Genomic DNA, 22,136 nt, shown 5'->3' on the forward strand with positions numbered 1-22,136 from the left:
AGAGCACAATTCTTACATTACATACATACGTTAATTCTCCAAATCAGATTTTTAGTGCCTGAATTCTTCTTCTGCTTCTTCATTCTAGGCCCAGTTATATATATGTTTAAATAAAAACCGAAAATAATTAGACATTTTGAAGCATGAATAGATTTCATTTTTTCCACTTCTTTCTTTTGGAGGACCCTTATTTATCTTGATAGTAATATTACTAATTTTATCAACAATTAATTATAACTATTAATAACTAGTTCTTTCACTTATATTACGTGCATGTTCAGAAACTCTATTATTTTTAATTAAAAATTAATATTTTGAAATTATAGTAAGAAGAACTAGTTATATTTTGAGTGTATAGCACATGTCCTGATTTTACATATAGAATTTGATTTTTAAAACCTCTTTTTTTACTTAATTTTTTATTTAATATTTTCTTTTCAGAATTTGCCCTTTTATGTGGGTGTATCTGTGGGGTATAGTATTTTGTGAGAGTAGAATTTGATGGGTGTGGGGTCAAAAACATAAAGCTATAGAATTAGCCTTGAGTTCAAGATCAACACAACTAATTTATAATGTATGGGAGATAGAAATTCACAATGGAAAGATTAATAAGATGGTTGAAGGTAAAGACAAAAAAATCAAGACTTTTTATATATAAGAATCGTACTCCCGAGGTACAAAGAGGGGTTCCAAAGGATGAATACAAGTGAAGACTCTTCCTTTTCTTTTTTCTTTTTTTCTTTTTTTCTTTTTTTTTTCCTGGACCCTTCTCCTGTTGCCCTCCTCTTCCTTTTATAGTCATTCTTCTCTTCTTCCAGTTGTCCAGTTATTAGCTAAATTTAGGGGGATACTTGTCTCATCAACACCTCCCCTGCCATTCTTTGATCATGAAAATGGACTTTTGGGGATGTTTTCACTGTTCAGACTAGTTATTCAGCATTCAATGTGGCTGTATTAGGTGAAGAGAGCCTTAAATGTAGAGGTAACTGTTACATTGGGCTCTGTGTTTTCCTCTATGTATTCCTCAGGAAAGTAGGTGAAAAAGGAGGATCATCGGCTAATAATGGCTACTTCTCGGTTAGGCCATGTGCTCCTTGGGAAGATAGGTTTCACGGATTATCTCAGTAATGAGCCCAATTGATCTTCTCTTAATGGAAGGCTTGTTCATCCCTTCTCAACCCCTAGGCCGAGCCCATTTCATGGATGGGGTTTCTTGGGACTCTCTCCTCGAGGATCCTCGGAGAAGACTTTTAGGTCCACTTCCCCCTCAATGGGGCAGCTTAAAATTTTCAATTTGTCTTTTTTTATTTTTCAATATGATTATTTTTTGAAGTATAAAAAATGTAGAAGCTAAAGAGTTCCCCTATTATATATCTTAATTTATTATTTTACTAAGGTGAGTTAGTTTTTTTCTGGACTTATTTTTTACCTTTTTTTCTCAGATGAACGTTCAAAATTGCCGGAGAGTCCAGACATTTTTTTCATCAACATATTAATTAAAGATATATCTGAAGCTTCCTATATACAAGTCATGAAGAGATTAAGTTTAGCAACTGCAACATGTTTGTCGTTTTTGGTGTTTATCTATGTCCATCTCAGTCTCACAGCTATAACGAATTTGACAATCTTTCAAGGTATATCACATATGCCCTCTTAAAATTTCTATTTCTTTCTTTCTTTTTGGTTTTTCTTTTTGGATGAATTAAACATCAAAATTCTTCTGAAGTTCTGCTTCACATAAGCTTGCATAACACAAATGCCCTTATTCTCTGTCAAAACTACCAAAATGCATGACACCAAATGCTTTTACTTATTTGTGTTTCTAATTTTTGTGTATAACAATAAAAAAAAAAATAAAAAATAAAAAATCATTTTTCTCATCTAATCAAGTCAATTTATCCATACTAAAGTCCTCTGCTATAATAAATACATGAAAAAGTCTATAAATACAATTTTGTACTCTAATTTCGATATGATTGAATATGAGTGTATTTTTCAAACTATAAGTTGTGACACTTCATCTCAAAATTAATTGTTAATAAGAAAGATACTCTCAAATCTTTTATGGCATTCAATATCATACCCCACAGATCTGTTTTTAGAGTGGTTGTAAATAAATGACTTGTGACCCCCCAATAATCCCTCCCTCACAATGACACTACCGCAACTCAAACCCATAACCTTGGCTCTAATACCATTTGTCAAATTGTGAGTTGTACCATTCCACATCAAAATCAATTGGTAATGTGGAAAACACACTCAAATTTTTTTATGGCATGACATTCGACATCACACCCCGTAAACTTATTTTTAGAGTGGTTTGTAGGAAGTCTATATTCCCCCAACACTATTAGTCACATTTTGACCATAGTATGTTGAATTTTTTCGTTTTTTTGAGAATCAACCATAGTATGTTGAATTGATAGTGATATTCATTACTTCTTCTCCTTTTTCTTTTTCTTTTTTTTTTTTTGACAGAATTAAATCGCTTTAGAGTCGTATTTTCACAGAGCCAATTAGAACAAGCTGGACAAATCACCTGCAACCGTTCTCATGCTTACTATGATCTGTGTTCAATCGATGGTCCTGCACTGTTAGAACCAATCACCTCACTCTCTATGCATTGGACCCATCAACTCCACTCAACAACCCATATGGTTGAAAACTAGACCATACCCTAGAAAATGGGACAAAGGAGCAATGTCCACAGTCAAAGAGTTGACTCTCACCTCAGCTCCACACAGCACTCAATGTAAAGTCACACACAATAGTCCAGCCTTAGTATTCAGTGCAGGAGGGTACACTGGAAACTTCTTCCATGATTTCAGTGATGGGTTTGTTCCCCTCTTCATCACCATCAATTCTCTCTTCTACAATCAAGATGTCACACTTGTTATCTCTGATTGCAATGATCCATGGTGGCCCCAAAAGTATGCTGAAATTCTCTCTATATTCAGTCACTATCCAATCATTGATATCAAGAAAGAGAGAATCACACATTGCTTCCCATCAGCAATCGTAGGGCTAATAAAACATGGGCCCATGATTGTGGATCCCACATTACTACCTCACCACCCAAAATCCCTCAATGATTTTTTGAGTTTTCCTAGAAAATTCATACAAGAAAAAAGGTGGTGATGATGTGCTAATTACATCTTATAATAGGCCACAACTTGTGTTTGTAAATCGAAAACTTGATGTGGGTAGAGCAATTTTAAACAAAAAAGAAGTTGTAAAGGCAATTGAGGAAGTGGGATTTGATGTGAATGTTCTTGACCCAACAACAACACACACATCTTTGGCTAAGGCATTTAAGCTAGTTCACTCTAGCCATGCAATGTTGGGGGTTCATGGTGCAGGACTAACACATATGTTGTTCCTAAGGCCAAGGGCAGTGTTGGTGCAATTGGTGCCAATTGGGGTAGATTTGCCTTCGAATATAAGTTTTAAAGGGCCAGCAAAGAATTTGGGATTGGAATACATGGAGTACAAGGTAAAAACAAAAGAAAGCAGCTTAGTAGAAATATATGGGGCTAACGACTTGGTGCTAAAGAATCCAGATGCTTATGTTAATGGGAATTATAGTAATATGAGAGTATACATGAGGACCCAAAATTTGAAGCTTGATATTGTGAGGTTTAAGAGATACTTGGTGAAGGTACACAAGAAGGCTAAGAAATTTATGGACATGGAAAATTAGCTATCGTTTTTATTTGGGGGACCAAGACGTACAGAATTCAGCTTTGTTCTAGCTTATTCAGCTAATTTCATTTATGTTCAACTTTACAAAAAAAAAATATATATATATATATATATCTTTCTTTGATGGTACTACAACTATATTTTTGTTAAATAAGTTCTCCCCAAATATATATAGTTGAGCCACCGAGGAAATGGGAAAATTATGTCAACTATATTTTCCGTTCTACCCTAGGCTGTGTGCAATTCATTATTTATGATATGTGATCTAGGAAATCACATGTTCAATGCGTTTAGATTGAAGCATATGCTTAATTATTGAATTTTTTTAATTAATTATTGAATATCCAATAATTAATTTTTTTTTCCTTATTATCATTGTCTAGAGGAAAAATAAAATTAAATAACAGGTGAAACTGTGAAAAAGGAGTATAGATCTTTCAAATATAGTAGCCTACTCGCATTTCCTACACTTTATCAACATTTTTTTACATGTATTATTTGCAATGATAATCAGCAATGCATGGATCCAATTTGTTATCTTATGAAGAAAATCATTGAGAATTTGTCATGCATTTTAAAACAAATTCGCTTAANGGAATTATAGTAATATGAAGTATACATGAGGACCCAAAATTTGAAGCTGATATTGTGAGGTTTAAGAGATACTTGGTGAAGGTATACAAGAGGCTAAGAATTCATGGACACGGAAAATTAGCTATCATTTTTATTTGGGGGACCAAAGACAGAATTCAGCTTTTGTTCTAGCTTATTCAGCTAATTTCATTTATGTTCAACTTTACCAAAAAAATAATAATAATAATTTCTTGATGTACCACAACTTATTTTTGTTAATAAGTTCTCCCCAAATATATATAGTTGAGCCACCAAGGAAATGGGAAAATTATGTAACTATATTTTCCGTTCTACCCTAGGCTATGTGCATTCATTATTTATTATATATGATCCAGGAAATCACATGTTCAATGCATTTCGATTGAAGCATATGCTTAATTATTAAAATTTTTAATTAATTATTGAATATCCAATATTAATTTTTTTTTCTATAATCATTGTCTAGAGGAAAAATAAAATTAAATAACAAGTGAAACTGTGAAAAAGGAGTACAGATCTTTCAAATATAGTAGCCTACTTGCATTTCCTACACTTTATTAGCATTTTTTTACATGTATTAGTTGCAATGATAATCAGCAATGCATGGATCCAATTTGTTATCTTATGGAGAAAATCATTAAAATTTGTTGTGCATTTTAAAACAAATTTGCATAAAAAAGCCAAAAATCTTGTATCTCAATTAGTTAACACTTCTTAATATTTCCAATATATTCACAGTTCAAAGCCTTCATCTCCCATTATAATTATCCAATGAAGAAAGAAAAAAAAATTGAAAGAAAAATTGCAATCTACAATCAAACTAGGAAAGATGTCAGCATGGATTTTTTTTTTTTTAAGGACAATAAATCTAGGAAGTAATTTCCTGGATTTCTATTTTGACTATCTTAACCCATTAGTAACATTCTTTTATTCTTTTTTTAAGGGCTCCCCTAATGACTAACGAGCTTCACTAATATTAGGCATTGTCATGTTAAGAATTCATAATCCAATTTGATCCATGCACACACCTAATTACAATCAATCTAAAAAAATGTCCATATGAAATTTATTTATTTTTAATGGAAAATAAATCTAGGAAGTAGTTTCTTAGATTCCCATTTTACTCATTTAGCCCCATTATTAACCTTTTCTTTCAATGGCTTACCCTAATGAGTGATAGACTTCAATAATATCAAGGCTTCAAACATCGGTTTTTTTTTTTTTTTTTTTTTTTAAAAAAATTTAATAATCAACATCGGTTTAATTGAACAATCATTTAAAGTGAGAGATATTGTAGCCAATTATCATCCAATCTATTGTTGACCTATCATTTTGTTTACACATCACAATTTACTAAACTCCACTTGCCAATTCATGCATTAAATTAATAAATTCATCTCCGGTCATGAGTTATATTTCAGTCATGTTATTGGCAACCTTTGGTTAAGATAGTATAATTGTATAAACCGACAAACCCATTTCTCTTTTTGGTTCCTAATCACTCTAATGTTCAGTCTTTACGTTGGTTAATTGTTTTTTATATAGCAAGTTTGTAAATTATGAACTACTTTCTAAATAGTGTTGATCAAAGCGAATTTTTTTTTTCTTAACCAATGGCACTCACTCTTGGTAATAGTTCTTTATCATCAAACCAAGACACTAATCAATTTTTGGTATAGGCAAGGATTGAGCCCCAGAACTCTTATTCAACCATAAGAAATTTTACCAGTTGAGCTAACTGGAACTCACAGAGTGAATATTTTTTAAACATTCTAAATTAGTATATTTTGTAAAATAAATTAGAGTTGCAGAAATAGATAAAACTAATAGTTTTAAAATTTACAAAACATATAAAATTTTACTTGTAGGGTCTCAATTTGTAGCCCAAGCCCAAAAGATATGGAACATGGGCCCAACAAACCCAAAACAATGAATTTGTAGAGAGTGGGTGAAAGAGATAGACTGATAGTGAATTAAACAATGTCTAATATTGATTACCAAGGATGAACAAGTACAAAAACACACTTGAAATTTAAATAAATTGTTGTTCGAAGAGATGAATTATTGTTTACAAGGCTAATACAATTCTTAGAACAATAAATCTCCCTTTTCTTCCTCTTCTCTCTTTTTTTCGTTCTTTTTTTTCCACCGTAAGAGGTCCTTTATATTTATATAGTTTTCTTATAGACTATCATGATCATCCACTTGTCTTCATCTAAACGTTCATTTGAGTATACGTCTTATCAGGTATCTTCATCGATTCTCCATGAGTGGCGGTAGTTAAGATTACACTGTTCAGAGGTCTTTTCCACATTAATGTGGCCAGAAAAGTTGTTGCAGTGCATTTAATACAGTGGTAGCAGTTTTTCCTTTAGATATTTCTCTATTCTTATCATCTTCATACATGCCTGAAGTTTATCTTTATCATTGAGATCATTAGGAAGGTTACTCAAACCTCCCAGGTATTTACTTGACCGAAACTCTTTATATCCGAGGAGAACACACTTTTCGGATTACTGATACCCTCTTCGGACTATATTTTTCGATCATTTCCAAGTATATCTCTCCCACCTGGGGTCCTTCTTAATCATTTTCTCCTCTTCGGACGCACCTTAATCTTCAAATAGGACCTCAGGCCCAATACAAAATTTTGGGCTTTTACCCCCACATTACTCAATTTTAAATAATTTAAAGAAAAAAAAAATTCAAAAACGTCACTTTACAATTTATATGCGGATTCAAATCCTCTAGATTTCCTAGAGTACTCTACCAAATAGATTTCTTTAAATCTTAACCATTCTTTAATGATTTGATGATCTAGATTCTGTCATGTCAGCATTCTACTAACAATAATCTTAATTGTTTTGTTTGCAATATTATTTTATTATTTTAAGAATATTATTAATAGAATGCTAACATGGCATAATATTGACTATTAAATCATTAAAGAGTGGTTAAGATTTAAAGAAATTTACTGGTAGAGTACCCTAGGAAATCTAGAATATCTGAATCCTTTACATGCCTAATTATATACAAGTCAATATAAGAAAAAGGGTAAATTGCAAATTACACCCCTAAAGTTTGGGGATGATTGTATTTTATACCCTAAAGTTTTAGAATTTAGATTTTACTCCCTGAAGTTTGGAGTGTTTAGATTTTACACCCTGACCTTTCAAAACTTGGATTTTACCCCCTAAAATTTAGGGTTATTTGGATTTTACACCCCCAAATTATGAAACTTTAGGGTGTAAAATCCAAACAACTCAAACCTTTAGAGAGTGAAATCCAAACACTTCTAAAATATAGGGTGTAAAATCCAAATTCTGAAACGTTAAGGTGTAAAATCCAAACATCATCAAACTTCAGGGGGTAAAATTCAAATTCTGAAATTTCAGGATGTAAAATCCAATCATCCTCAAACTTTAGGGGTGTAATTTGCAATTTACCCTAAGAAAAATATCCCTTCAAAAAAAAATATATGTATATATATATATATATAAGAATAACAATAGAAACTAACAGAAAACCTTATTTTTTAAAGATGAAAAATGAAATAATGATTTCTAACTCCTAACCACAAAATTTGAAATTGATTTTTCTTCTAAAAATAAGAGAATAAAAATATAGTGTCCATATGTATAATTCTCCAAATACCAAAAAATATTTTTTTTAATGAGACTTACTTATCTATTTTTAGGAATATATGTCATTAATATATTTGGGTTTAATGTGTTACCTATAATTTTTTTTTAAAATATATTTTAACTTATGACGTCCGTCTGGTCTTAATGATAGTTCTTTATCATCAAACCAAAACACCAATCAATTTTTAGTGTAGGACCCCAAATCTTTTATTTAACTAATAGAGACTTTACCAATTAAGCTAACTGAAACTCACATTTGTTAATTACCTATAATATAAGAGTGATAAGAAGAAGAAGAAAATGCATTACTTCACACTAACTATCTATTCTTAGAAACATATACCTTAAATATACTTTGATTTAATGAGTTAGGTATGACATAAATGTAACAAGAGGAAAAAAATGATATAGCAGTCATTTACATTAACATCGTAGAATTTTATTAAAATATTTTTTTTGTGTTTGTGTTGGGGGGGGGGGGGGGGGGGGGGAGGGGGGGGGGTGGGGGGCATTAACTAAAATTTACATCTAATTTCATTTATGTAAAAATTGATTGAGGGTGGGGGAGGACTTCAAAAGTGAGGGGTTACCCCCCACCCACCCTAAGACCTAAAATGCCATCAAGAATGAGCCGACAAGAGACTCTTTGATGATAGAATTAATAGGTTTCTCTTTGGATTTAATTTATTAAGGGAATATTTTGTATGAGTAAATAATATTGTTCATACATTTCTCTTGGCAATCCTTCTTTTATGCTTGTCATGGGAAAGATTTACTCCATGATCCAGGTTTGGGGTTTGAAAATTGAATCATGGCGTGCGTTCTTTCCCCATTATAAATAATATCTTGTAACGATAGCTATCCATCTTGTGAATCTCAATGATTAGATAAGGATTGAATACCTTTCCATATGGGAAATTCGTGGAAAGGATATTCCAAATTCTTCTATCACATTTTCTTTAGAGTAAAAACTAGTTTACACATTCTATTATATACACACTGTCACACACTTACTCAAACTGTACATAAATAGTAACAGTTTCCAACTTGAAAACCGTAATTTCAAGTCACAATTTATGTACAATTTGAATGTGTATAATAGGATGTGTATTACCACCCTTTTCTTTAATAATAATAATAATAATAATCAATTACAATTAAAATGTTAAGACTTTCATTCAACTAAAAAACTATAAATATTAAAATTCATTGGGAATTTCAAACTTACGACATTTTTTTACTTGAAAACCAAATAGATGGTAATATAATATTAAGGAAAATGCTAATGAGTGTCCTTAAGGCATTGGTTAATAATCTATTTAAAGAAAGTTTTTATGGGAAATGAAAAAAAAAAAAAAAAAGTAATTAATATTTTGATAGCTTTTTTCATTTCTCATGAAAGTGGTATCAAAACTTTCCTAAAATAGATTATTAATGAGTGCCCTTAGCATAACCCTAATGTTAAAGTCTAATTGTCTCTTAAAAAAAATCATTAATGTCTAATCTCATATTAATAGACAGTTAGTCCCATAACCTTCATGTCATTAAATGCCAAAGCTTTAATTGATTCCCATTAAAAGAAAAGACAAAAAACAAAACAAAACTTTGTAATTGATGAGAAGAATGTAAGGATACTTTAAATTATATTTATTAGGCCTCATTTATTATTCTTATTATTTAAAAGATTAAATTATGATTTTACAATTAGTCTAACCCACCTAATTTCACACACAACTATGTGTTAAGATTCAATTAATTAAAATAGTGTTACTGATAAACCTATGTGATAGTGATGTTGCAAATTTCTAAAGACCTTTTTGAGTTCTTTAGTGTAACTTTACTATGAAATTCTACTTCAGAATGACATTAGTTTCATTATTTTCTTATGCTACATCATTATTCTCTATTAATCAAATGACAATTTAAGAGGTACCGGGATTGATAACTTAATATGTAATTTAATAAATGAAGTTAAGGGCCACATCATCATAGTAATTTCTTGAGATTGCTAAAAATAAAATAAAATGTATAGTTTTCTTGCGGACACTTAAATGCACACCCAGTTTCACCGAACATTTGAGTGTCAATTTATAATTAAATTATATCACTCGTATAGTCGCATGTGAAACCACCATGTTTGCTTGGTTGAAAGATGAATTTTGATTGCACTAAGTTGACAACTAAGCATGACGTTAATTGGATGTGGACTCTGTAGGTAAAGTCTTCCACAAAAAAAGTAAAAAAAAATTTCCCTCAAAGAAATGAAAATTTTCCTTGGTTTGGTAACTTTAGTTTATTTTTGGGAAGAAAATTTATTTACTTATGGTAATTATGCAGAACATTGATCTGCTCTCTTACCTTTCCTTGTAAAACAGGATCTATATAATCTTCCTAGTTTGGTCTGTCCCAATTGTCTTTCTTTTTAAACTTCAAACCCCTTGTCTCTCTCTCTCTCTCTCTCTCTCTCTCTCTCTCTCTCTCTCTCTGTGTTCTTAACAGCAGCAATGGAGTCTAAGCTATTAGAAGTTGCCATAACAGGCACTCCAGCCCATATTACCTTCAAATCTTCAAGACCCATTTTTCATTTTGCCTCCAAAGCCACCTTTATATCCCTTGAATCAAATTTTGTTGCAAATGGGTGTCGCCCTATTCAGGCTTCTTTTTCTTCTACTACTTCTTCTTCTTCTTCCTTCCCAATCAGGTGCAATAAAAATTGTGTCTCTGTCTTAAATTTCTTGCATGTTCTTTATTTCACCAAGCTCTTCTCATTATCACTTATAATTGCTTTTTTCCTCGTTAAATTTATTGTATGATTGCAAACTATACTTGGTGAGTAATTGAAATTGGGGAATAAGGATTGATAAGCATTATCCAATGGAATGAATTGATTGCTTGAAAAAGTGATTTTTTTTTTTTTTTTCCTTTTGGGGAAAAGTTAACTGTGCTGGCATTTGTTTAGAAAATATTTTAAAAAGAATTATGGAAAAAAAAATAACTGATTTTTTCTACAACTTATTATATTTCTCGTATTAAAAGTTTGCTAAAATAATCTATTAACAAAATTTTGCTAAGGGCATCTGTTAACCAGACTTTTCTTTTCTTTTTCTTTTTTTTTTGGTTGCATAGTATAGGTGTAACCGTTTAACCATATTATTGATTTTATATTACAGACGAGTTGTTCATGCACACATAAAATGTGGATTTTGCTGATTTATATTGTGCAGGTACTGGACAAAGAAAAAGTTAAATTGATATATATAGTCATCACTCATTAAACCTTGTGTTTGGTATACTTTATAATGCATCTAAAAGTCCTTACCAGACATTATGTGATGGACGAAAAATGTTGGCATAGTAAAGTGGCGCCTATCAGCTTAACGTTACTTTGATGCTGTGGAGTCTATGATGTGGAATGAGTTCTTTTTGTCATGTTAGTATGGTCCAATCCATCAAATCACGGTGAGGATTGAAACTATAGGGACTAAGTGAAACATGTTAAAGCGTAACAACAATTTTGAAATAAAGGTAATTAAGGACTGAATATGCAATTCAAAATAAATAAATAAATAAATAAAAAGTGGTTAAATTACACTTTTGATCCTTAAAGTTTGAACTTGTTTTCATTGTAGTCTCTTAAGTTTGAAATTTTTCATTTTGGCCCCACAAGTTTGATTCCATTTTCAAAATAGTCATTTTGTCCATTTCCGAGTCCAGGACTAATTTGGTCATTAAGTGCTACAAAATGATGTTCTTCTCTCCCTCTCTCTCTCTCTCTCTCTCATATCAGCTAGATTAGTCATGGACGTGGATGGAAGGACCATTTTGAAAAAATAAATTAAATTTGATGGACCAAATTATAAAATCTCAAACTTTAAGGGACCAAAATGAAAATGACCTAAAACTTTCTAGGTCAAGTGTATTTAGTATTTTTTTTTTTTGGGGTTAAATTAGTGGAGGGATAGAATGTAAACAAAGGGAATAATGATTTTGGCACCACTATGTATGGGGAAGTATGTGAATCAAAAAATGCATGTCTAACTAAGTCAGTGAAACCTGCCTTTTCCTTTCTTACAATGTTCACACATTTGCTCAAGAATCAAACCATGAAAACCATTGTTTTTAGAGGGCCATGCATTTAATTTTAGGGGTGCCACTAAAAAAAAAAAAAAAATTTTACCTAGTGCCCAAAGTTTTCCCTTTTGTGGAATTTGAAAGAGGTGATTGATAAGAAACCTTATCCTTTTTTTTTTTTTTTGGAAAGGCTGCAACTAGATTCAAACCCTCTACTTGTCGCTTTTGGTGAAAAACACTTGCCATTTTATCAAAGCCCAACCTTGGAGAGTGCCACTATTAAACTTTTTGAAAATAATCTCATTTTGTGAAATCCCAAAACTCATTTGAACCTTTCTTTGGGGTGTTGGGGGGCCCCCCAAGGCCTTCTGCCCTTGTGCTTGACTACGAGTACACACAAACGTTTGTATTTATGTATACTTTTCCAAGGATTAAATTTTGTGAAAATTCTTTCTACACTAATAGAACATTACTCTATATGTTTTAGTTTTTCACTCTTTTGTTAAACTTGCTTTTTTTAAGAAGCCTCACTAGCTAGGTTGATTGAATATCTAATCTTAATTCTTAAAGCATAATGCCTTAAGCTAGTAGGCAATAGAAGGAACTACCATGTCCATTTGCTAATGTTTGCTGTGATATATCTTGATCTAATAGTTACTAGGTGTGGAAAATAGTTTCAAATCTATCAATTATGTCGAAGAATTTTGTAAACAAATTGCAACATCAAACCCATCACCCCCCCCCCCCCACCCGGTAAAAACCCCCCCCCCCCCCCCCCCCCCCCACCCGGCAAAAAAAAAAAGAAAAAGAGGGTGACTTTCATGTGTTGGTTAACCAACTTCTCACATTGCAAACTTGTAAAGAAGAAAAGAGTGGATGAGAGTGAGACCTTGACTCTACCCTTTATAAGACACTCTTTAATCCGACAAGAGGATAGCATAATATTTAGCCTTTTGGAGAGGGCTCAGTATTGTTACAATGTAGACACATATAACCATGATGCATTCACCGTGGATAGTTTCAATGGATCTTTGGTTGAGTTCATGGTCAGGGAAACTGAAAAGCTCCATGCTAAGGTTATCTCATTTCTGAAAGGAAAATTAGTATTAAAAAAAGTATGATGTCTAAAATTTCCTAATCCACTTCTCTTTGAAAACTAGGTGGGCAGATATAAGAACCCAGATGAGCTTCCTTTTTTCCCAGCAGACCTACCTAAGCCGATGGTTCCACCTTTACAGTCTCCACAGGTATGAATCACCATTATTCCAATCTAATCTATGTTTTTATAAGATCTCAGATTACTTGAAAAACAATACACCCCAATGCCTTAAGTTGGTGAGAAACTTTTTCCACAGATTTGCCCATTTTGATAGCAAAAAATAGAATAATGGACAACTCCCATAGTATTAAATATTCCCAGTACGTATGCCTACTCTTGGGTGAGTCATAACTTTGGTGTGGTAGTCACATTAGGAGAAGTTGTAGGAGTAGGTGTTGGCAAACTGAATAATACTTTATGAATATTAGTCGTTTGACTGTTGTACATAGTTTGAGGAACAACAGGTTCCCACAACAAGGAAAGTCCATGGAATGATCAAAATGTGTTGATCTTTACACACCTTGTGTAATTGGGTTGTGCACTTCACCCCTTCTTCGCAAATATTTTTCCTTTTTTTTTTTTAAATAAATTTTTTATAATAACGTAGAAATTGCTTTTTATTCATTAGCAAAACAGATACATCATACCTTAGCTGGTCCTCTAAAACCTCTACCCATACTAACTCCTGAATTACATCTTTCACATATTTGGCTAATGAGTGTGCTACACTATTGCCTTCCCTTCATACCCAACTGAAAGAGAAATTCTTCCGACTATTCCAGAGCCAAAGTTAACCCAACTGATTTTCCTTCAAAGCATGCCTCTCAAACAACCATTTCAACGGCAAACATCACTATCGTACTTATGGGAAGACCTCTGCTTCCTCCCCCTCAATCACTGAGCTACCATGATCACTCAAAGCCACAATAAACAAAGCTCAAATGATCTTGGATTATCAATCCCATGCTAGATTGTCATTGTCCTTGAAAAGGAGATCCATCACAATACACTTTAAACTAACCTATATCTGGAGGGGACCAAGCTCTCCTATTAAATTCTTGATTTTATTTGATGTTTTTGAGTTTAGAGGATCTTCCATATCTACCATGTACCCATTACCCTAGAGCTTTCGGGCATCATATGAGGTTTCTATTGAAGGCAAGGTGATATGCACTCTAACAGAGAAGTGGCCCCCTTAGCAAAAGCCCAAATTTACTTATCGCTCTTCTTTGCCAACAGAATTTTGAGAATTATATCTGCTTCTTCTTCACTAAAAATCTCTCATATTAGAGATGAATTCCACCATTTCGTATCATTATCAATTAGGTTGTTAACAACAGCTTCTTTATGCAGTATATTTGGTGGGGATGTGGCTTTGAAGGTGTGAGAAATACATAACATTACTGCATTATCAGATATATTAATATTATGTTGTAGAATAGGTGGCCATGTTATCCACTATCAATAATCCTTTGCATCTCAAACTCCTAATTTAAACCTGAACTAGAAAAGATTGTCTCCAAAGTCCAACCTCCACAATCTTCAAATTATTTCCTAGCCCCCAAGGACATATAGCATTCTTTGCTGCCCTTCTATTGAAAGGCTTAGTGGTGAGGAACCTCCCTACCAAACTATTCATTCAGTCCTCAAGTTCCATACAGAAATCTTCTTCTTTGGCAAAAATGGGCAACTAATTTTTTTTTTCTAACTATCTAGTTAGTTGTTAAGGTTTTGAAACTATATTTTTTACTAGCATCTCGAGTCTAAGAGACTCAATTTAGGGGCTATAAATTGAGTCCTTGAGGGTCGATTTTCATGTTTTGATCAGGTTTGAGTTGGCATTTTTTCCACGTGGCGTCCACATGGAAATCGAGTATCTGAGACTCGATTTATAAGCCCATATATATATATATATATATATAACGAAACAGCTCTAGCGAAAAAGAAATCAGAGCAGGAGAAAAAAAAAAAAAAAAACAGGGGGGGGGGGGGGGGGGGGTGGTGAGGGTTGATCTTTACACGCCTTTGTGTAATTGGGTTGTGCACCTTCACCCCTTCTTCACAAATATTTTTCCTTTTTTTTAATAAATTTTTTATAATAATGTAGAAATTGCTTTTTATTCATTAGCAAAACAGATACATCAGACCTTAGCTGGTCCTCTGAAACCTCTACCCATACTGACTCCTGAATTACATCTTTCACATATTTGGCTAATGAGTGTGCTACACTATTGCCTTCCCTTCATACCCAACTGTAAGATAAATTCTTCCAACTGTTCTAGAGCCAAAGTTAACCCAACTGAGTTTCCTTCAAAGCATGCCTCTCAAACAACCATTTCAACAGCAAACATCACTGTCATACTCATGGGAAGACCTCTGCTTCCTCCCCCTCAATCACTGAGCTACCATGATCACTCAAAGAACAAACCTCAAGTGATCTTGGATTATCAATCCCATGCCAGACTGTCATTGTCCTTGAAAAGTAGCTCCATCACAATTCACTTTAAACTAACCTATATCTGGAGGGGACCAAGCTCTTCTATTAAAACTCTTGATTTTATTTGGGGTTTTTGAGCTTATAGGATCTTCCATATCTGCCATGTATCCATTCCCCTAGAGCTTTCGGGCATCATATCGTTTCTATTGAAGGCAAGGTGATATGCGCTCTAACAGAGAAGTGGCCCCCTTAGCAAAAGCCCAAATTTACATATCACTCTTCTTTGCCAATGGAATTTTGAGAATTATATCTGCTTCTTCTTCACTAAAAATCTCTCATATTAGAGATGAATTCTACCATTTCGTATCATTATCAATTAGGTTATTAACAACAGCTTCTTTATGCAGTATATTTGGCGGGGATATGGCTTTGAAGGTGTGAGAAATACATAACATTACTGCATTAGCAGATCTATTAATATTATGTTGTAGAATAGGCGGCCATGTTATCCACTATCAATAATCCTTCGCATCTCAAACTCCTAATTTAAACCTGAACTGGAAAAGGTTGTCTCCAAAGTCCAACCTCCACAATCTTCAAATTATTTCCTAGCACCCAAGAAAGACATATAGTATTCTTTGCTGCCCTTCTATTGAAAGGCTTAGTGGTGAGGAACCTCCCTACCAAACTATTCATTCACTCCTCAAATTCCATATAGCAATCTTCTTCTTTAAACATGGTTTGTAGGCGTTCTATGATGTCTGGTTCCATTGGGTTCCTTTCTGTTCATTCACAATGACCTAAAGATCAGCCTGATTTGTTCGGAACCCTGAGGAATCTTCTAACAACTCCACAAGAGAGGGCTCCTACCTAGAGGATAGATCTGTAGTTATTCTTTCCTTTTTTTTTCTTTTTTAATTAAAAAAGAAAAATAATTAGACACTCATATATGAAATGAACATTTTTGGCTGTCAAATTTTGAATTTAGAATTCCATGATATCCCTTGAAGGCATTGAATAACTAGAAGTAAATTGTCAAAATACTCTGGGCAAGGGCATACCAAGTTAACTGCCAAAAGCTTATTGAACTCAGATATACCAAGTAAAAATTAACTTATTAATTTGTTTTTGTTGAACATCACTGGTCCATAGGCTAATGTTGTTAGCATGTTGACACTAGTCAAAATTTTCAAGTTCTGTTCTTGACTTGAGATAGTCAATTAATATGTGGAAGTTCATTTTGGTGTAGAGATCTAGCTATTTTGGATATTCTATTTTAGTCTTGAAGGTGGTGAGTGCATTTGTAGAACTTTATGTTATAAGATCATCTCTTGGTTGTAATTTTTACGTGAAGGGAAAGAAACGTTATGACAAATCAGAAGAGAAACTAGCACATGCCTTTTAACTCTGTCTAATTTAAAATGATGAGCTGCCAACCTCTTTCAGATCTCTTTAGATAACATTTTTGTTTGCTTCAATATTCTTGCACTGATTTGGTCTCTTTTTCTAATATGCATCTAGGTGTTGCGTCCCTGTGCTGATTCAATCAATATAAACAATAAGGTGTGGAATATGTATTTTAGAGATCTTCTTCCAAGATTGGTCAAAGCAGGAGATGATGGTAATTGTGGGTCAGCTGCTGTTTGTGACACAATTTGTCTACAGGTATGTCATTGAACTGTTGCTCTATTATCAACTATAAGTAGTCTATAACTAATTTTTATGGTGGGATGGAGAAATACCTATGTGATGATATGAACTGGCCTCTTCCTGTTGCTTTGATAATAGATAAGAGCCAATGAAGAATGCTCAAGAGGATTGCTTCTGTCCTCAATGGAGTAATAAAAGTAGATTGTCTAGCAGTTAAAAATATCTCTTATGCATTAGAAATAATCTTATATTGTACCCTTCAAGAAACTGATGGGTTAATTTATTCCCCTTTTGCATAGTCTAAAACTTACTATTTCTTTGCCTCTATGCATTCTCTTATCTCCTTATATTGAATTTTTCTTTTAAGTCTCTATGTTGCTGCTGCTATGCTATACTGGTTCAGTTCTCAATTGTTGATTAATTGACATTTGTGAGATTTTGGATTATTGGTAACCTTCCATATTTTGCATGTAAAACCTTGACTTTAGGCTGATATTGGACACTTACTGCAGGTGCTTTCCAAGAGAATCCACTATGGTAAATTTGTTGCGGAGGCAAAATTTCGAGAGTCCCCTGCTGCATATGAGGATGCCATTAGAGCACAAGTTAGTCCCTATCGTGTTCTGATTTTTTTTTTTTTTTTTTATTTGGCCAGTGATTGGTTTTCTCACGTTATCTTTTCTCTTTTGCTGGGGAAATGTGGTCTTGCAGGACAGGGCTCAACTGATGGAATTGCTGACATATGAAACAGTGGAAGCAGCAATTAAGAAAAGAGTAGAGATGAAGGCTAAAACATTTGGGCAAGATGTAACGGTCAACCAGGAGGAAGATGTGGCTGATCCTGTTTACAAAATCAAGCCAAGTTTAGTTGCCAATCTGTATGGGGAATGGATCATGCCTCTAACAAAGCAAGTTCAGGTTGAATACTTGTTGAGAAGATTGGATTGAATATAAGAATGTGTGTACTCGATGTTTCTTGCTTTAACATCTTATAGGGTCTTTCATATGAATACAGATCACCTTTAAATTTTCAATAGAAAACAGCTTTGATATTCTCTGGTCCACATTTTTGGAACCTTTTTCCCGAATGTGAAACTCAATCAAAGTTGTTTTTTCCCCATGCATTATGCTCTGATTGTCTAGAAGAGAAGCTTGCATTTCCCTGGCTTTACCTTGATGAAGATCCTCTAATGGTTAGTAATAATTTGTGGATCCTACAATCATGTTGGACTCATATGGTGTGAGAGAACAGATACATATATCCAATACATGAGATCTCTTTTCAGTGAATCAAGTAAGTTAACCATTTTGACATCTTGTCTCTACATGAAAAATTGTAGCACTAACAAAAACTACCCTATAATTGGAACTTGCACAACAATAACTTCAGCTCTCATAGGGTTGATTTCACCCTTTTTTTTTAATTGGTGATTTATCTAACACATTCTGCGAGCTAAGAATCAACAATCTCACTCATCATCCCATACAACCGTATTTAATGGAGGATGTAAGTGACATTTGAGTCACAATTCATTGACATTTTCAGGTTTAATATCCAATTCAAGTATGGGTTCTTCTCACTATTATTTTGCATAAATTAATCTATTTTGAGTGACTATAAAACCACCCTCTCATAGTAGGTGAGATTCAAACATTTGTGGGTCTCACATGCAGTGAGAGGATTGTCTCAAGGAACTGCTCCATGAGATACATCCTTGTAGAAGTTATGAAATATATTTAAGTGAAAACGCGCCATGGTTTCCATCAAAGTATATGAATCTTAATTTGTCACATTATCTAGTGGTAGGGAATAAGGACCACACTGTCCAAAAGTGACCAAGTCCTTGTGAATTTGCCTAGAATAAATAGACACCAAAACAAGCAATAGCTAAGGTGCTATTTTAGAAAAGAACTTAGTTTAGGTCTAGTGCAGTGCACTGGACCTAATCAGACGGTGAAACGTATTCAAACATAGACATATGTCATCATTTCAACGGGTTCAATGCCACTAGACACTGGACCTAAGCTTGACCCCCAAAAAAATATACTCAAACCCTAAATTGGCTCTCACTTACTTAGATTAATAACCAAATCTCCCCAAAATTCTATCACAATTCCAATGCCTAATAAAAATAAACAATTTATTGATTCATCCACAAATGATAGAAATTGAAAGGAATAGAGAATTGAAATTTAACAAAAACATCATCCATATAAGATGTAGCATCGTCTTCTCTAAATCACACGTGACATTATTGCTAAGGAAAAATAAATAAATAAGTTTATGGTATACAAATAATTAGGAGCTCAAGCACAATAACTCTAAAACACATTTCCACCATCTAATGAAACTAGGCTCTCCACATAAAGCTTAGCATGGCAGAATACATTTGGCAGCCCTGAATCTTGAAGATTCTTAATTTCTTGAGAACCAATGTTATACAAGACTATCGTATGATCTTCATTGTTACGAAGTAGAATAAGCTCTTCATTCTTGGCAAATCCTAGTGTGTGTAGTTTTAAAATAGTTTTGTTTAGGTTTTTTTTAGAGGAAATAACTGATCTGACCGAGTTAACCAGGAACCGGTCCAAGGATTGGTTTTATAAGAATCCGGTTCATCCATGTCACAATTTTTCTAACAGGACTTGAACCTTCTTTCAGCAAGAACCATTGGACCACGCACATCTTATTGGTCAGGAATGAAAAATTAATAAATATAAACCAATTTAAGTATCAAATATATTAAAAATTAAATAACACATCACGATTTGACCTCAATTAAATCCCGGTCCAACCTCAAAAATCTTAACTTCTTCATTAAACGATTCAGGTTTCAAAACCATGAATTATTGTTATGAACTTTAAACAAATTTACAATATTACTTTTTTGTACTTCATTTGTAATGTGCAAGTTTCTTCCCTCTCTAAAATCAATATAAGAATCCATTGAATGGAGAAGGTTGTTTTGCAAGATGGGCAAGAGAATAAGGAACAAACTTAGATTTAGCCCTTTTCTCATTGAGCTACAATGCTGCAATTTGAGTTATGTGCACCTGCTAGAGTGAAGAGTCAAATAATTTAGTGCCATCACAACCCTTGGGAGCGTTTGCTTCACTGAGATATTACGTAATTATAATCTTACATTAATGTAATCTCAATACAATAATCTATTATTACATTGTTTAGGAAGGTGATGAGATCAAGATGATTTGATATATTTTATAATTTTAAATTATGGTAATGTTAGAAAAAATAAAATAAACCAAAAACTTTAATGTCACATCATCTTAATGTACATCACATCAAGGGCACATTACAACGAACCAAACACCTCCTTAATCTTTTTTTTGAAAAAAGTTAGGGAAAGCATATCTCTCTCTCTCTCTCTCTCTCTCTCTCTCTCTCTCTCTCATAGTCTCATGGGAGATTGAAGAGTCAAAAACTTATTGTTTTTTTTTTTTTTTTATTCCCCACAATTGTGGCAATGGTATTGCCGAAATACCATTGCCACAAATTAAAAAAAAAAATTTCCCCACAATTTCGGCAATGGTATTGCCGAAATTGTGGGATTTTTTTTTTTTTGGGACACTCACACATTGCACTCCTCACACGCACAAACCCGGGCAGATTGGGCAGAGGAATTACGGCAATACCATTGCCGTAATTCGAGTTTTTCTCTCTCCTCTAATTTTCTCATTCTCTCTCCTCTTTTTTCTTGAATTTCGGCAACGCTGTTGCCGAAATTCAACCTCTCTCCTCATTTTGCCAAAAAACTTCAAACAGTACTTATAATGCAAAAATGTTTTAATTTTGGCAATATTTAGCCAAAAGACTCTATTATTAAGGCCTGAAATATAAAGCAACATCGATCCTTGAAAATATATTATCATACACTTTATCATTCTTGGTTTTTCTTTGTAGATTTTTTTTTTTTCTCTGTTTGGTCCAACTGTTTCTTTGTGTGATCCAATCATCATTTTTAGTAGAAAACAATAAGAAAAGAAATATTATAATGTATCAGATGCATAAAATTCACTAGGGTTACGATTCAATGCCATTATGAAACTCCTTCGTAATTCAAAATTAATCACTGTATCATAAAAAGAAAAGGAGAAAATTATTGAAAATTAGTGATCTTAAAGTATATGCATAATGCATGTATCTAATTTAATGTGCAATTGGGTATTTAGATGAGTTTATTTTTCACAGCTATGTATCTTAAAAAATATAATATTTTTAAAACTTGTACATTCCATAAAAATACACTGAGCAAACAGGGCTTAAATTGTTTTTGCTTTTTTTTTTTTGGATGGGACTCATGGGAGTTTTTGCTTTTTTGATGAAATACAATAGTTAGTTTAACGGTAAATTATAAATAGGCTAAGTGAGCAATAAGTGGATGTGTGTGTGTGTGTGTGTATACATATATAAAATATCTTAGTAATTTAGTAATTTAAATGTTAAGACGTCATTAACATTAAGCAATTTTTTCCACCTGTTTATCCATAAATTATTAGTACTTCAAATATTCTATCATAAAATTATTTTGAAAAATACTAAAAAAACAAAATAAGTTCATTTGATATTTACACCACAATTTCCATAATTGTTTTCATAGTTGTTAAAATTGACAATTAGTACATGTTAGTAATAAGAGAATGTCATGTTCATAACATTCTCACAATACATCTCCATGAAAAAAAAAAAGTAATTTAAATTATAAGTTCAGATTAAAATGATATTGTATCAATTATTGTAATTTAAAAGCCGAACAAGTTGTGAAATTTATTGGCATTCAAAGGCCGTGTATAATTTGTATCTGTAATGCATAATCATTATCGCAACAAAACACTGGCTCAATTACCAAAACACCCTCCACTTTTCTAAAAATATTCTTCTTCTTTTTGTTTTTTTCTATCT

General features: G+C 32.9%; 2 protein-coding genes across 2 annotated transcripts; both read left to right on the forward strand.

The window, feature by feature from the left end:
• The first annotated feature begins 2,700 nt into the window (after positions 1–2,700).
• LOC112012239 (xylan glycosyltransferase MUCI21) lies at positions 2,701–3,700 on the forward strand. Its single transcript, XM_065760648.1, has 2 exons — positions 2,701–2,930; positions 3,166–3,700. Exons 1-2 carry the CDS (start codon positions 2,701–2,703, stop codon positions 3,698–3,700), a joined length of 765 nt encoding a protein of 254 aa, XP_065616720.1.
• A 6,734-nt stretch (positions 3,701–10,434) lies between these two features.
• Positions 10,435–18,392, forward strand: LOC112012281 (chorismate mutase 3, chloroplastic). The gene is made up of 6 exons (XM_065760635.1): positions 10,435–10,765; positions 12,833–13,105; positions 13,190–13,276; positions 17,087–17,230; positions 17,728–17,820; positions 17,927–18,392. Exons 1-6 carry the CDS (start codon positions 10,463–10,465, stop codon positions 18,161–18,163), a joined length of 1,137 nt encoding a protein of 378 aa, XP_065616707.1. The 5' UTR covers positions 10,435–10,462; the 3' UTR covers positions 18,164–18,392.
• The last annotated feature ends 3,744 nt before the right edge of the window (positions 18,393–22,136 follow it).

Source organism: Quercus suber, unplaced genomic scaffold (genome assembly GCF_002906115.3).
Source record: "Quercus suber isolate HL8 unplaced genomic scaffold, Cork oak 2.0 scaffold_376, whole genome shotgun sequence".
Taxonomy (NCBI): domain Eukaryota; kingdom Viridiplantae; phylum Streptophyta; class Magnoliopsida; order Fagales; family Fagaceae; genus Quercus; species Quercus suber.